This window comes from Patagioenas fasciata, chromosome 17 (assembly GCF_037038585.1).
Source record: "Patagioenas fasciata isolate bPatFas1 chromosome 17, bPatFas1.hap1, whole genome shotgun sequence".
Taxonomy (NCBI): Eukaryota; Metazoa; Chordata; class Aves; order Columbiformes; family Columbidae; genus Patagioenas; species Patagioenas fasciata.
The window spans coordinates 9,379,729-9,393,088 of NC_092536.1; the positions used below are offsets into that span (position 1 = coordinate 9,379,729).

The following is a 13,360-nucleotide window of genomic DNA, read 5'->3' on the forward strand; positions in this document are numbered from 1 at the left end:
TCCTGGCTCCCCTGTACAACAGCCCTCAGCAAACCTCAGAGCAGAGAAGAGCAGCTACAGTCAGCCTGGCAGGCAGCAAGGATCAAGCTATGTCTTCATAGGTTTAACCCACCAGTACTGCTTTCCCTGTTGCAGTCCTTTCTGTTCCTCTGGTGAATGGTTTTACTCCCTTTGCTCCTACCTCCTTGCACTACCTGAAATACTCATTCCGCCCAGCAAATTAAACCAGGTCCACACATCACAGAAAATTTGCAGTTTACATGCATAATTCTAGAATTAGGAAAAAGCCTACTGAGCCAAACAGAACCAAGGGGGTGGTGTGCAGGAAGGACAATGCTCCCGGAGCAGGGAATCACCTTTAGCAAAAAGGAGGAATACTGAGCTGATGAGCCCGTATTCTCTCCTGACCTGCACTCCTCTCCTTAGCAGCCTGTCACTAGGGAGATTAACAACTGGCTGCTTTCCCCAGTTCAAAGCAATCCTGAAAAGAGGAGCTGAAGCACGAGGCTGGCAAAGGAGATTTGACTCCTCCCCACGACACACTCAAAGGCAAAAAATATTGCACATAAAAGGCAAGGACTGGGAAAAAAAGATAACTGAGATCAGCACCTAAGCAATACATGAGGGGAAAGGGCTGTTTTCCCTCCTTCCTTTCCACCAAGGAAATTTCAATGGGAGGAAGACAAATAATGAAAAAAGCCATCAAAGGAAGCTGGTGATTCATTAAAATAAAAAAGGCATTTTGCATTGAGAGCAGTCAATTAAGAGATGCAAACTGCACACTGTCCTGCCACCCTAGGGGAAGCACAAGCAAGGCGAGTGGGAGGAAAGGATAAGTAGAAAAGGAAAGATTTACAAGCATAAACAAAACCCAGCTATGACCCCAAGCTGAGTAGCTTGTAGGATGGAACAGCCATCACTAACCCACACGGAGTGGCTGGGAGCAGACTTGTGCCTCTGGATTACTATGCAGAGAGTGAACATACCTACTCTCTAGACACAGAGCAGTGTCAACTGAGGCATTAGCACATTGAAAAAAGTGGGATATTGCTGCCAAATGACTAAAGAAAGGATCTACCGTCAGATTTCCAGAGTGGAAAACAAACTCTGCAAAGCATCAGAAGCAAGTTCTTTTTTTCCCTGGGCTCAGTGCAAGCTGTGTGCAGTGAGGGAGAGCATAAAGGGTTCCCAGTCCTCTTCAGCACGACCACAGCCCTGTCCCTGGGATATATCCCCTCCTCTCCCTCCCCATATCATACATGGAGTCACTACAGAACCAGTGGAAGTGTGAACAGGTCTGCTGAGCCCAATCCTGACAAGCCTCCTCTTCCTGCTTTTTAAGATGTGACAAATAAACCACTCCAAATGGGGGTCATCAGGATTCATCCTCCTGAGTCTGCCCCTCTGCCTGGGTCTGGTACCTCATTAGGATTCTGCGTGACAACTTTCAAAGCCTGCATCCCTCATTGAGATGCTGACAGACAACCGGAGAACACAAAATGCTCCCTTCCCTGCAAGGGGGCATTTTAGCCTGCGCTTTCTGCCACAACTCAATCAGCATCCACTTTAATGAGGCCATATATCGCTGAGGCCCTGGTGACTGATGTCTGAGCTTCTACCTCAGCCTCCAATTGCTCAGCCCCTCCTTTTCTCAGCTGCAGATTTCCTCAGTTGACAAAATGACACAATGAGCAAGACCTGCAGGACAAAGTGCACCAAATTCCCAGTACTGCGGCTTCTAGCAAATCTTCCATCAGCTGAAAATCAGTTTAACAGCTAAAAGCAAGTATGTTTAGCTAACAGGATTTGGGAATACATCACGAAAGCTCACAGTATCTTAACAATCTCCTAGGCTTTGTAAGAGATGTTTTTGTACAGGGTAATTTGGGTCACTTTTGATCAGCCAGTGTCTCTGGCATGCTGCCACAGTTCCTCTTACACATATACCACCTGAGCTGTGCCTCTCTTTTGTCCAGTCTCCTCCATCCTTCTCTCTTAATTCTTCTGTCAGCCTGGGCCTTCCCTCACCAGGAAGGACTGAATTGCTTTCTAATGAAATTATGAGGCAGATGAATCAAGCCCATTCAAGCATGCAGGACATTACCATTGCGTAGTTCTACGCCCTCCTTGCACAACATTGCACACACGTAAAGGGACTACAACTTTCTGGGTGTAGTCCAGTTTCTAGCAGAGCTAAGATAAGTTATATTAAACTCTTAAGAGTCAATCACCTCCCTTGGCTTTCTCAACACATTCCATTTGTTTTGCTTCCTAGTCCTATTTACAACACTCTTCTTTAGAGATGAGGATGCAAAAAGTAAGTTTTATGGTGAGAACGAAGATTCTGAAAAACAGCTTTTCCTAATCTTTTATAATTTCTGATGTTTCCTCACCTTTTTCTCCTCCCAGGCTTCCTGTTCAGTTTCAGTTTGCAAGTAAAATACAAAGCCATTTAGTGCATAGCAATATGCCTCATAGAAATTATGTATGACAAATCACTATAACAATGTTAAATACAAAACTCCAATTACACCTTTACTCTGGGTTTCCAAACTTTTCCAAGCAGAAAACAGAGCAGAGTTGTATGACATCCTTTAGAGAACAAGGATGCTGCATGAACTGGATCTTAGCAAACAACGAATTAACAGCATAACTTCCTAGTTAAAGGGTACGACCGGTATTTAGAAACTGAGAAATAATGAAAGCAGGAAGACTCACCTCCCCCTTCTTCACAGTCATGGACTGCCGACGAGGAGTGATCTCCTCATTGATGCTGGACAGGAAGTTCTGCGAGATCCGCAGAGCATCCTGCAGGAGTGGATGATCTGGGTGGCTCACTGGAGTGTGTTTGAGCAAATCCTGACACCAGGAGACAAAACAAAGAACAGAACCATGAGCAGCACTGGAAAGCAGAAGGGTCTGAGGGCCCCTAACTAGAGCTGTAGGACAAGATACTCCAGCCTCTTCTTATAGATTAGACTAGGGCTTTATCTCTAGAGAAAGAGGATACTACTCTGCATTTCTTGGTTAACACCACTGAAGCAGGGTCCTACCTATGGACACCTGTCCTGGAGCTCCATGGAAAACCTGAAGGGTAAAGAAAATAGGAAAGGGGCCTAGAGTTTGAAAAGCACCCTTCAGACACTTACATGCAGGACAAGCGTGCTGCGAGTCACTCGATCCACTGGCTTGTACAATAGAGCTGTGGAAAAAAAAAAAAGCAACAGGAAGATAAGGAAGAGGCACCTTAATACAGCCCCTGCAGAGCAACTTGTCCAATGCAACTGCATGTACAGGCACAGGTTTATTAACCAATGAGCTACTGGAAAATTCCCTTCTCTAAGGTTAATGTGCTGCACAGCCAACAAAACACCCATGAACACCCAGAGGAAGTACAGACACTCCACAGCAAACAGATGCCGACTTGTGAGCATGCCCTGCCACAGTGGACGAGGAGCACGCAAGGTCCTACAGAACAAGTGCGCACAGCATGGCGCCCTGCTCGGAATCGGGCCTTGCACTCTTGAAGTTGCCATGGAGGTCCCTGAAAGGTCGGCAGTGCACCCCTTCTTCAGCATGAGGTGCTGAATGCTTCCAAATCCCGGTAACAGGCCAAAAGAGAAAGGGGATTGGCTTTTTTATTAGTGAGTATGGAAGCTTCTTATAACACGGGTTGTCTTCTACTTGTGTTTATAGAGACAAGCACCATGGAACCTGATCTTGACCAGGCTCTATACAAGCTACCGCAGGGCAAAACCTACATAACAATAACTGCTAGGATTGCATTTGTGCTATCACCGGGCAGCAGGCGTTCTCTTAAAATCACAGCAGTCCTTTGGTTGGCCTGTTTTTTCCCATGCATGCATGCAGCTTACTATGCACAAGCTCTGCTATTTAGCTAAAGGGAACTGATTTCTCAGGTAGAGCCAGCAGAGACTCTATAACCTTCCAGCATTTACAAAGGAAAAAGGAGAGTGGAGGTTTGGCAACAGCCACCCCACAGTCCTAAAAAACCACAGTCTCCTCTGCATGGATCACTCACTTTCCAAGGAATTTTTCGTCGTCTGATCTTTAGATTCCTTTGTGCTTCTAGCCTTTAGATTCTATAAGAAAAAGAAAACCCACATAGCAGACAGTCAAACACATTGAAATATCACATGGAAATGTAAGAGACTATCTGCTCCTCCAAGGGAGGGCCTAAGTGTAAATGGAGGACAGTCCTATCACAGTTCAAGTCAGTAAAGCAAAAATATGCTTTTTTTTTCTTGGTAAATCCATCACTTCCATGTCATACATCTCAAAGATAAAGCAATTTTCTTAGGAGTGCATGTCAATTGAGATGTAGTAAAGCAGGGAACCTACTACAGCAACACAGGGATGGTGGTGTTTTTAAGTCATCTGCAGGAGAAAGGCATGTCCATAAGAATGAAGCCATTGTCACAGCACATGTGCACCACCAATAAATAAAGTACAGCACTGGGATTTAATGCCCCCTGGTTATACTTCCTTATACCTGTACTCAGAGCTGGGTGACCTTGGACAAGTCAGCAATCTTTCACGGCAGAAAAGGAACAATACCTGTGACTCGACTCTTTGCACATGGACTGTGAGGCTATATGCATTAATGTGCTGAGCTTGGAAATCCTCACCCAGACACAAAGTCAAAATTACCATCATTCCCAAACCAGTAGATACTAGCATGATTTCAGAATAATCCTCCAGAAAACAGCAAAACCAAGGGGTAGCAATCGCAGAGAGCCCAGGACCCTGGGGCCTTGATCTCTGTCTTCTAGCAACTAGCATAATACTAACTTTACATATTGGTATTAATAAATTGGAAAGTCCATGGAATGCATTTTAGTACTTATAGGAAAGTAAGCACTGGGGAAGCTACTTTGCTAATGAGTTGACACCACTAGAGCACAGAAGTGATCAGGCAAAGGACCAGATCCTGAGGGAAAATCGTCAGAAAACGGAGAGAAAACATTTGTATAGCAGATCCCAAAAGGCAAGCCTTGCTTCACTCATTTCACAGAGGGAACATGTTTTTACTTCTTTGCCATAAAAATACAAAGGAACATGTAATATTCAAAGTGCTCAGGAGTTATTTTCAGAGCAATAAACACCCCCAGTGTTTTTCAGCTCAGATTATTTATCTTTTTCTTTTTAAGGACACACATATGAAGTTCATGTTTTCTTGGCTACTGAGTTCTTCAAGATATAATCACCACAATACAAAGAGTCAATGAGACCATGCACTACAGGCGAAGCTGGTGGCCTGGGAAGCCTGAAAAAGTATTAAAAATGCTTTGACACAAAGTACTACTCTTAAAGACAGGAAATCAGAGTAGCCCTGTAGATAATATTATAGATTACGCTTGACACACTTGCCTTTTTAAATGGAGAGCTACCCTCTCCCCTCCATGCCACTGAAGCGTGCAATTCCACTGACAACCATAATGCGAGCTGTTAAGGATGGCTTTTTACACCACAGCCAGCATCATCATTAGCAAGAGAAATATTTGAGAAGCTCGAATACAGCCTTTCCCTTCTAGAAATGCATGAAGGTGGCACAGAGCTGAAGTTCAAAGCAATGCCAGTTTTTAAAAGATTCCCAGGGTAAGGACAGCACAAAGACTGTTTGTGCGATAACTTCAGTTAGCCCAAAGTATAAATCACTGCAAGAACAAGAGCTGAAGCAGTGAATCTGTGGGAGCTCCCAATTCCTCCAGAAGTCAGGGCTGCAAAGATACTTAGAGGATAGACAGGAGTGACATCGCAGGGTGTTAGTCAGAACCAGACAGCTCGTGTGTCTGAATACCGTGACATTACCTCAGAGATTTCAGCAAACTGAGCATTGGCTTGGCAGCATTTCTCTGCTGTCTCCATAGCAACTTCATAGTTATCCACAAAGGCCCGGTACACTCCCAGCTGGCTGGCCTGCAGGAAGCAAAACAAAACAAAATAAATGCTGGGGAAGAAGACAGTTTGGGATGGCCAGTGTCAGTATCTAACAATCAGGTCATGTTCCTTCACGCCAAAGAATCACAAGGAATGCTGAGCAGGCCCAGAAAGACATCTCTGACCTGCCAGCTCTGGTTAACCAGTGCAGGCGCTCCCATACACTCAGTTCTATCTCTGCTGAACAAGTTGTGAAGGATGTAAAGGCTGTGAGAATGACACATCCTTATTACTGCCATTTATTTTTCCCTTCTGAACTGCCAGATTGATAGCTATTAATATTTTAGCTCACTGATGTAACTGGAGCTGTTGGCTATTTGCCACAAATTATGAATCAGACAGGAATGATTCAGCACAAATGTGACCCCAGTAAGATACTTGTTGACTTTTCATAATGGACACACTAAATCAAACCCAGATATTAACCTGTATCTGCATTACTGAACATCACTATAAGGACAGCAGAGTACTTAAAATACAGAAGAGAGATCTGGAGCACAATCTGTTCGGAGGGCAGTGACTGCAGCACTAGGTGACAGAAACTGGCAGTTTTTGCAGCAGAAGGAATATGCAATTGGTGCAGATGAAGGCCTTGGAGTGCAGTAATAAGCCATTATTATTTCTGAGTCCTAGCACTGACCCTATTTGCTGACATAGGAATTGCAGCCATATTCATGCCAGAGATTGTAAGATCCAGCTCAGGAAACCCTGGGTAGCTTCCAAGCTTGTCTGAATTGCAAAGCTGGTTCTGTGTTGCAGAGCTGCATGAGTGGTGCTGTAAACACCTCGGCTGCTTGAACATGCTTGCAAGTGCATGGTCAGCAGTGAGCCAGCTGCTGGAGTGCTGTAAAATGCCCCACTAAAGGGAAGTTTGTTACCAGAAGAGCCTGAACTTACCTTATTATTTGTGCAACTTCCCTGACACTTCTGCCCAGAAATGCAACAGGCAGAACAGTTAACTTTCCCACAGACAGTGCTCTTTTCCTCTCCTGCTCTCTCATAATCATTGTGTTCCCCATTCTCTATGGAGTTTTGCGCAAGAGATGATGGAAGAGAAAAACCCATTATCAGGAGAACACTCCCTGCACAAATTTATGTAGCTAATGGAGGCTAAGAAACAGCGAGCTATTTCCTAGGGCACACTTTACTGAAAGATTAGGAATCAGTCTCAATCCTCATACAAAATAACAGTTATGACTGAAGCTGAAGGAAACTGTGCTCACGCCAGGGATGATCTGGCCCCAGCAACGTGGAAAGAACAAAATCTGTATTTGCCACTAGGGCACAGTTTTGTGAAGAAGCTGCTGTCAGAGCTACTGATCATTTGCAGGGCTTATGACATTCAGGTTTAGATGATGCCAGCTAACGTGGCAGAGCTTTAAAGTTTCTCCATTCCTGCATGGCTCTTTCATTTCCTGCTACTTCTCAGCAGTCTTTCTAAGCTTTCATTTTTGTCCTCTAAACATGCTTTCACAAAAACATCTTTTTCATTAAAAGCTGAGCTTCCAGTCAAAGCTCACATAGTTTTCATGCTGGTTTGAGCTCTCTTTTTCAATTAAAAAGAACACACTGAAAATCAAACAAGCTTTAGTAGAAATAACTGGCTTTTGGTTAAGATATTTTCCATTCCTGAAAACTATCAGTGATGATATTTGCTAAGTATTTCTTCATTTCTAAAAACAGCTTGAAAGTGTTTCCTTTCTTGTTATAAAAAATATATGCAAAATATTCCCCAAAAATGAGAAGCACATTTCACTCCCACATGCCTGGTGTCTCTTTTTTTCTTTTCCTTAGTTTCAGCAGGAAAAAGGTGGAATAACAGCCACTGATGTTGTAAATGGGTTGTGCTTTGTGCCAGACAGCATAAGATTCTAAAACTCCTTGCATGCACTATCTGTAACTTCAATCTACGGTGCTTTGTTTTGTATGATATTAAAGAAAATTAATATCCTCAGGGACCTCAGGATAATAACAAGGATTCCAGTGTTTATCATCAGATTGCATGACATGACCACAAGTTTGCTCCAAAAGATTTGATGTACATCCTGTATAGATGTCTTGCAATGCCTGACGTTCTTGCCATGTCTCTCATCTAGCTGCTTCCCACAGCCTGCCAAGAATTATTAGCTTTATCTCCTCCAGCAGAGAGTTCACAATTCCCACTGATACTGTACCAAACCACCAGAAACTCAAACTCCTAAGCTAGCTCACAGCTTCCTGCACAAGGGCAATTTGTTCCTTTGCTTCCAACACTAATCCAACAAAATCAGCAGTTCTGTTATAAACACACAAAAGTCTGGGGAACACAAAAACAGCATGCCCGAAGGGCTTCACTCCTGGACCTGTGATCACCACCAGCAAGAAATGGTCTTAACCAAAGGCCTAAGCAGCCATACAATGAGTCAAAGCTTGCTCAATAACCAGCACTGGTAAAGAATACATCCTGGTCGTCTTCAATTAGTGCTGTCTTCATTGCTGCACTACACTTTCCATACAGTTTGTGAAACTTCCACTTTCAGCAGCCTTCTGTATCTTTGCTTCCGCAACCAGCAGCAGGTGGTTTTGTCTTAAACCAGTTGCTCAAGTTCCATACCATGAACTACTCACCAAGACACCAACTTGACCCCTCCTGGCTAAAACATGCTGGCAGTGAAAAGCAGATTCCCATATTTTGATCTTGAGCTGCTGGTGTGCACGGAAAACACCATCTTCCAGGCACATCTCCCCCTGCTCCACATGGGATGGGGCTGGCGCTGGGCTACACAGCTGCTAACAATTGAGTGACCTTGGTAAAGTGCACTCCCCATCCAATAAACCCCTCACTGGAATGTCACTCCTACCCCAAGAATCAGAGGCACCTCAGGAATGCAGAGATTCTTTTCTTTTCTAAAAAGGAAAAAACAGCTTCTTTAATCCTTTGCTCTCTGCACATGCTAGGGGAGAGGCTAAAGGGGCCAAAGGAACCTCGTAGAATGCAAGCAATTTGTCATCTGGCTCAGAAACTCAGCAATTTTAACTCAGCCTCGGGAATATGCTGTAAATGTCCTTGTCCTGTTCTGCACTCAGATTATTTTGTGGAGGTTGCTTGGAAGGTTCTCAGCAGCTGGTTGACTGCATTAGCATAGCAGCAAGGGGAATGTCAATGCCAGGATAGTGGTAGAAAAGCAAAGCCAAAGGTGATAACTGTACATCAGAGAAAATCGGTGCAAGATAGAGCAAAGCACCACAGAGAGAAGGAAGTATGTGTGAGGTAGTTCAGCAGTAATGAGAACTACTTAGATGTCAGTGTTAAAAAGTACCATTTTAATATTGCCATTCTCCCATCTTCCTCTAAAGCAAGGAAGACACCTCAGAGATTTTACATTTCTGTGAAATTTCATTTGAATTAGTAGCATAGCTTGCTTGAGTCTTTAATTAAAGGCTATGAAACAGCCACTTTTGCTGTAGGCCCTTCACTGCAGTGATGCAAAGCCAGAAGCCTCTGATCTAGCCCAGCTATGGGCTTTCATCCCTTCAGTCTAGTCACCAAAGGAAACCGTACCAGCACCTGTGAGACGAATGAGAGGTACAGAAGCTCTGGTGATGGTAGCTGACTCACCAGCTTTTGGAAGAGGTCCCCTACACGTTGCTGGTGACTCCACTGCTGCACTCGGGGAAAGAGCCCATCATAGAATTCTTTGTGGATCTCGTAGAGCTCAGGCACTTTGAAGAATATTGTCTCAATCTGCTGACTAGTCAGCACAGGCTGAGAGGTGGTGGCAGCTGCTTTCAAAGGCTTCATAGGCTGAAATGAGGAATGAAGGAAATCGTTATCATGCAAACCAAGTACATTCACACTTGCCACATTACAACACATCCCTCCAGAGAGTCATTTTTCATCCTATTAATATGTGATATTTGCATTCACACAACTCCTGAAAAGCAGACATTAACAAATTCTCTCATGGGCATCAGCCACCTCTGGTAGGTAGATTTTCCCAGGATATTAATGGTGTGATTAAAATCCCTTTGCACTCCATTTCCTTAATCTCTGTCCAACCGTAGAGCAACGTGTCTAATAATTAGCACAGGATACTGAAAGACAAGGCTTCTGGATACTACCACACTAACAACTCCCTGGTTGTGCCATATCCAGTCCTTTGTTTAAGCCTGTCACTCTCCACTGGAGGAGTAACAGGTACTCCTTTGCACCCAGGAACTTTTAAGTCACGGTATGTGAAGTTCTGGGAAACTTTAGGTGGACACAGCAGTGAAAATTCAAGTACCGTTGTCTGAAATGGCATCTGCCACCAGCGCTTACCAGCAGCAGAGCCTCCAAGTGGCTCAGGTAGGTTTCCTCACTGGCCAGGATTCCTGACAGGACCCATTTTCTCATCTCCAGGCCTTTCTCCAGGTCTGGCTCACTCTACAAAGAAGTTGTTAAGGAGAAAAGTGAAAGAAAAAACAAAGGGAAAAAAAAGGAGGGGGCAAGAAAAAAAAACAAGAATGAGGATGGAGAGCACAAGGTATCATTCAGCTGACTGTAGAATACTCAGGGTTTTTTTGCTTACTTTTAGACTGAAAAAGCAACCAAACAAAAAATCCACTTGTGCTCAGTGTTCTCATTCTAGAAACACGTAAACATAAAACACTAAAGAAATTTTTTATTTACCAGCAACTGATGTCACTCTGACTATTTGCAGGTGTTCGCTTTAGTCATCCCACTTTGGTGCCTAAATTAGGTACCCAGACTTCTTCACAAAATTCAAAACACAGAACTTAAAACTTCAGAATTGATCCTCCTAAACAAACCTTAGGGACCCTTGGTCGTGTGCAGTTCGCTCCCTCCTCCTACAAGAGTTCTCTATGATCTTACCCCATGTTTCTCTAGCAAACAGAATCACTTCCCCTGCATCTACACAGATGTGCATGAATATACAGCAGTTTCAGCCTGACGTTGGCAAGATGGCTGTTCCTTCTCCCACTCTCTACTGTTCACTGAATTATTTTTCAGTGCCAGCTCGCACAATGTCTATTTTTAGTTAGAGGATGGAATAATCAGCACCGCTTGGAACGCACATGCTGATTTTCTTATTGGGATTCCATGAAGGAGTTCTTATCAAAACAGTTGAAGAAAGACAGAAAAAAAAATACATTTATGAGAAAATGTACATATCAAGGGAAGACTAACATCAAGTGTTAAGAGCAGCAGTAATCCCCTCTGTTGAATTTCAATTACCCTTCCTCTCAAAACTGTTACCCGAAAAATATTTAACTTGATAAAGTGAAATTGAATATTTCCATAAACTCTGAAAAAAATGTGGCCAAACAATGAATGTTCTAAATAATGAGAAACACCCTCCTTTTACAGAATCTTATTTCCAGTTCTTTTTATGTCTGTCACTCACAGAAATGGCTTTTTACAATTCTTGCAACCTTTTCATATTGTTAAATGTCTCTAAGAATAAAGTCAGCAGTTGGATCTGAAAGGGTAGATACTTTCCAAGGGCTTTGTGTAGGTTATTCAGGAGTCCATTCTCCTCCTCTTAATATCCAAAGGAATCTTCACCTATTGATTTCAGCAGCAGGAGGGTCAGGAAACATAGCAGTATGCTCCACTCTATTGGCTGAACAGAAAGCCCTTTTACAGCTGTCAAAAAAAGCTACATTTACTTTAGGATCTTATGCTTTGAACCCTGCAGATGTATATATATGAGGTTCATTATGGAGAGAAGGTATCTTGGCTATAGGTAAGCTTACAGTAACTATCACATTCTGAATGTGCCTTTCAGCCCACGCACCACACAAAGAAAGAAACGAATCCTCACGCTCCCAAATATTTCTGGATTCAGCCTCACCAATAACCACCCTGATTTTTGAATGCCTTCATTAAATTCACATGCTATTTTTTAGGCTAACAGACTTTGCAGCAACTACTTCAGAAAAATTTTGTGAGGTGTCAAATACCGCCATCACCTCTTAAAGCGGCAGACAGAAGCTGTTCTAAGGAAATGAGTAAAATTTACAGGCACATCAGGTGCCACGTGGAAAGAAGAAGTTGTCTTTGCAGCCCACCCTTCAGTGAGGTTCAGTAAGAACCACAGTGCCTTTTAAAATCTTGAGAGGGCATCTCAAAGCAGCAAGGAATTTGGAATTCAGCAGCCATGTTCAGAAGATTTCAGAAAAACACCAGCAACAAACTACATGGTAAAATGAATGTTGCAACAGATTCTGTGCACCTACAGAGCAGCCGCGTGATTGCCTGTTACAGCTCAAGCAGAAATGTGCAACATTATGACCATTCCTTATGATTTCTGTACCAGTAGTGCCTTGATGTTTGCCTCATGGCCGATTTTCTAAGGCACGGTACATACATATAATCAAGACAGACAGCCCCGAGGTGTTCAACAAAGATTGCCTTCATCTGAAGGGGCAGCGATGTAGCTGTCTGCGTGAAGCTCCCAGCAGCCCTGATGCAAGAAAAACACAATTCTTCTTGGTTTCCAAAGATTTCTTAAAACACTCACTAAAGAAAAATACAGCTCTACAAAGACGCATTGAGAAAACCTAACAGTGCTCCAAAGTCCCCACTGCTGGGGATGAGGTAACTGGTCAATATTGACACAGTGCTATAATTATCTTTAGCAGGTTCTCTTGGAGGAGCTGAGGATTTAAAAACCAGCTGGGTACGTTTGTAACATCTGTAAAGAGCAGCACACAATGACAAGTTATTTAAATGATTCAAACTTCCCCATCACGACAGTGGCACAACAGTTTTCCTTAGAGCACTGAGAACAGTTTCCCTCTTCACAAATAAAAGCCTTAAGTTACAAGCCAGTTCTTGCTGGGCACCGTCAGCTGACAGAAGCAGCCTTTTCTGCCTGAATGTTAATTTCCTCTCTTTAAAAGAGATGTGCTTTCAGAGAGACAAACATCTCCCAGGACACACCAGAGGCCTTCCGTCCTGGCCATTACCACAAGGTCACTTTGTAAAGTCCATGGTATTGTCCTAACCCTTTTTAACAGGAGCATTTTCAAAACTACAGCCTCAGATGCAACCAGACAGGGCAGGGCCTGGCTGCTTTAAGGTACAGTACAGCAGTTGCTGAAGAAACCCATACGGGAGTTTATCCAATGATCACACAGCACATTACAAGGTTTCCAACGCAGTGCCTCAAATTTACATACAGATTTCTCATATGTCAAAAGACAATCTCCTGCTGCTCTTGCTGCATCAGGGATCAATACGGCACTGTGGTGCTGCTGACTGCATTGTGCTGCCACTCCTGCTTCCTCCTGAGAGCCGGTGCCCTGACAAGAGTTTCCTGCTGAGAGAGGCCTTTTCTGACAATGTCATCTGGGGCCGCACTGAGCCACAGCTCTTGCTGCTAGATGAACATCTGGGAAACAGCCCTGTGCT

At 43.6% G+C, this 13,360-nt stretch overlaps 1 protein-coding gene across 2 annotated transcripts in view; it reads right to left on the minus strand.

Moving 5' to 3' along the window:
• Positions 1-13,360, minus strand: part of BCR (BCR activator of RhoGEF and GTPase) — a 95,307-nt gene that overhangs the window by 26,897 nt on the left and 55,050 nt on the right. For both annotated transcript variants that reach the window (XM_065851198.2, XM_071816160.1), the window contains exons 3-8: positions 10,262-10,366; positions 9,560-9,745; positions 5,833-5,940; positions 4,043-4,103; positions 3,150-3,202; positions 2,719-2,859 (exon numbers count right to left, since the gene is read on the minus strand). In XM_065851198.2, coding sequence (XP_065707270.1) covers positions 2,719-2,859; positions 3,150-3,202; positions 4,043-4,103; positions 5,833-5,940; positions 9,560-9,745; positions 10,262-10,366 — 654 coding nt within the window. The remainder of the gene's footprint in view (positions 1-2,718; positions 2,860-3,149; positions 3,203-4,042; positions 4,104-5,832; positions 5,941-9,559; positions 9,746-10,261; positions 10,367-13,360) is intronic.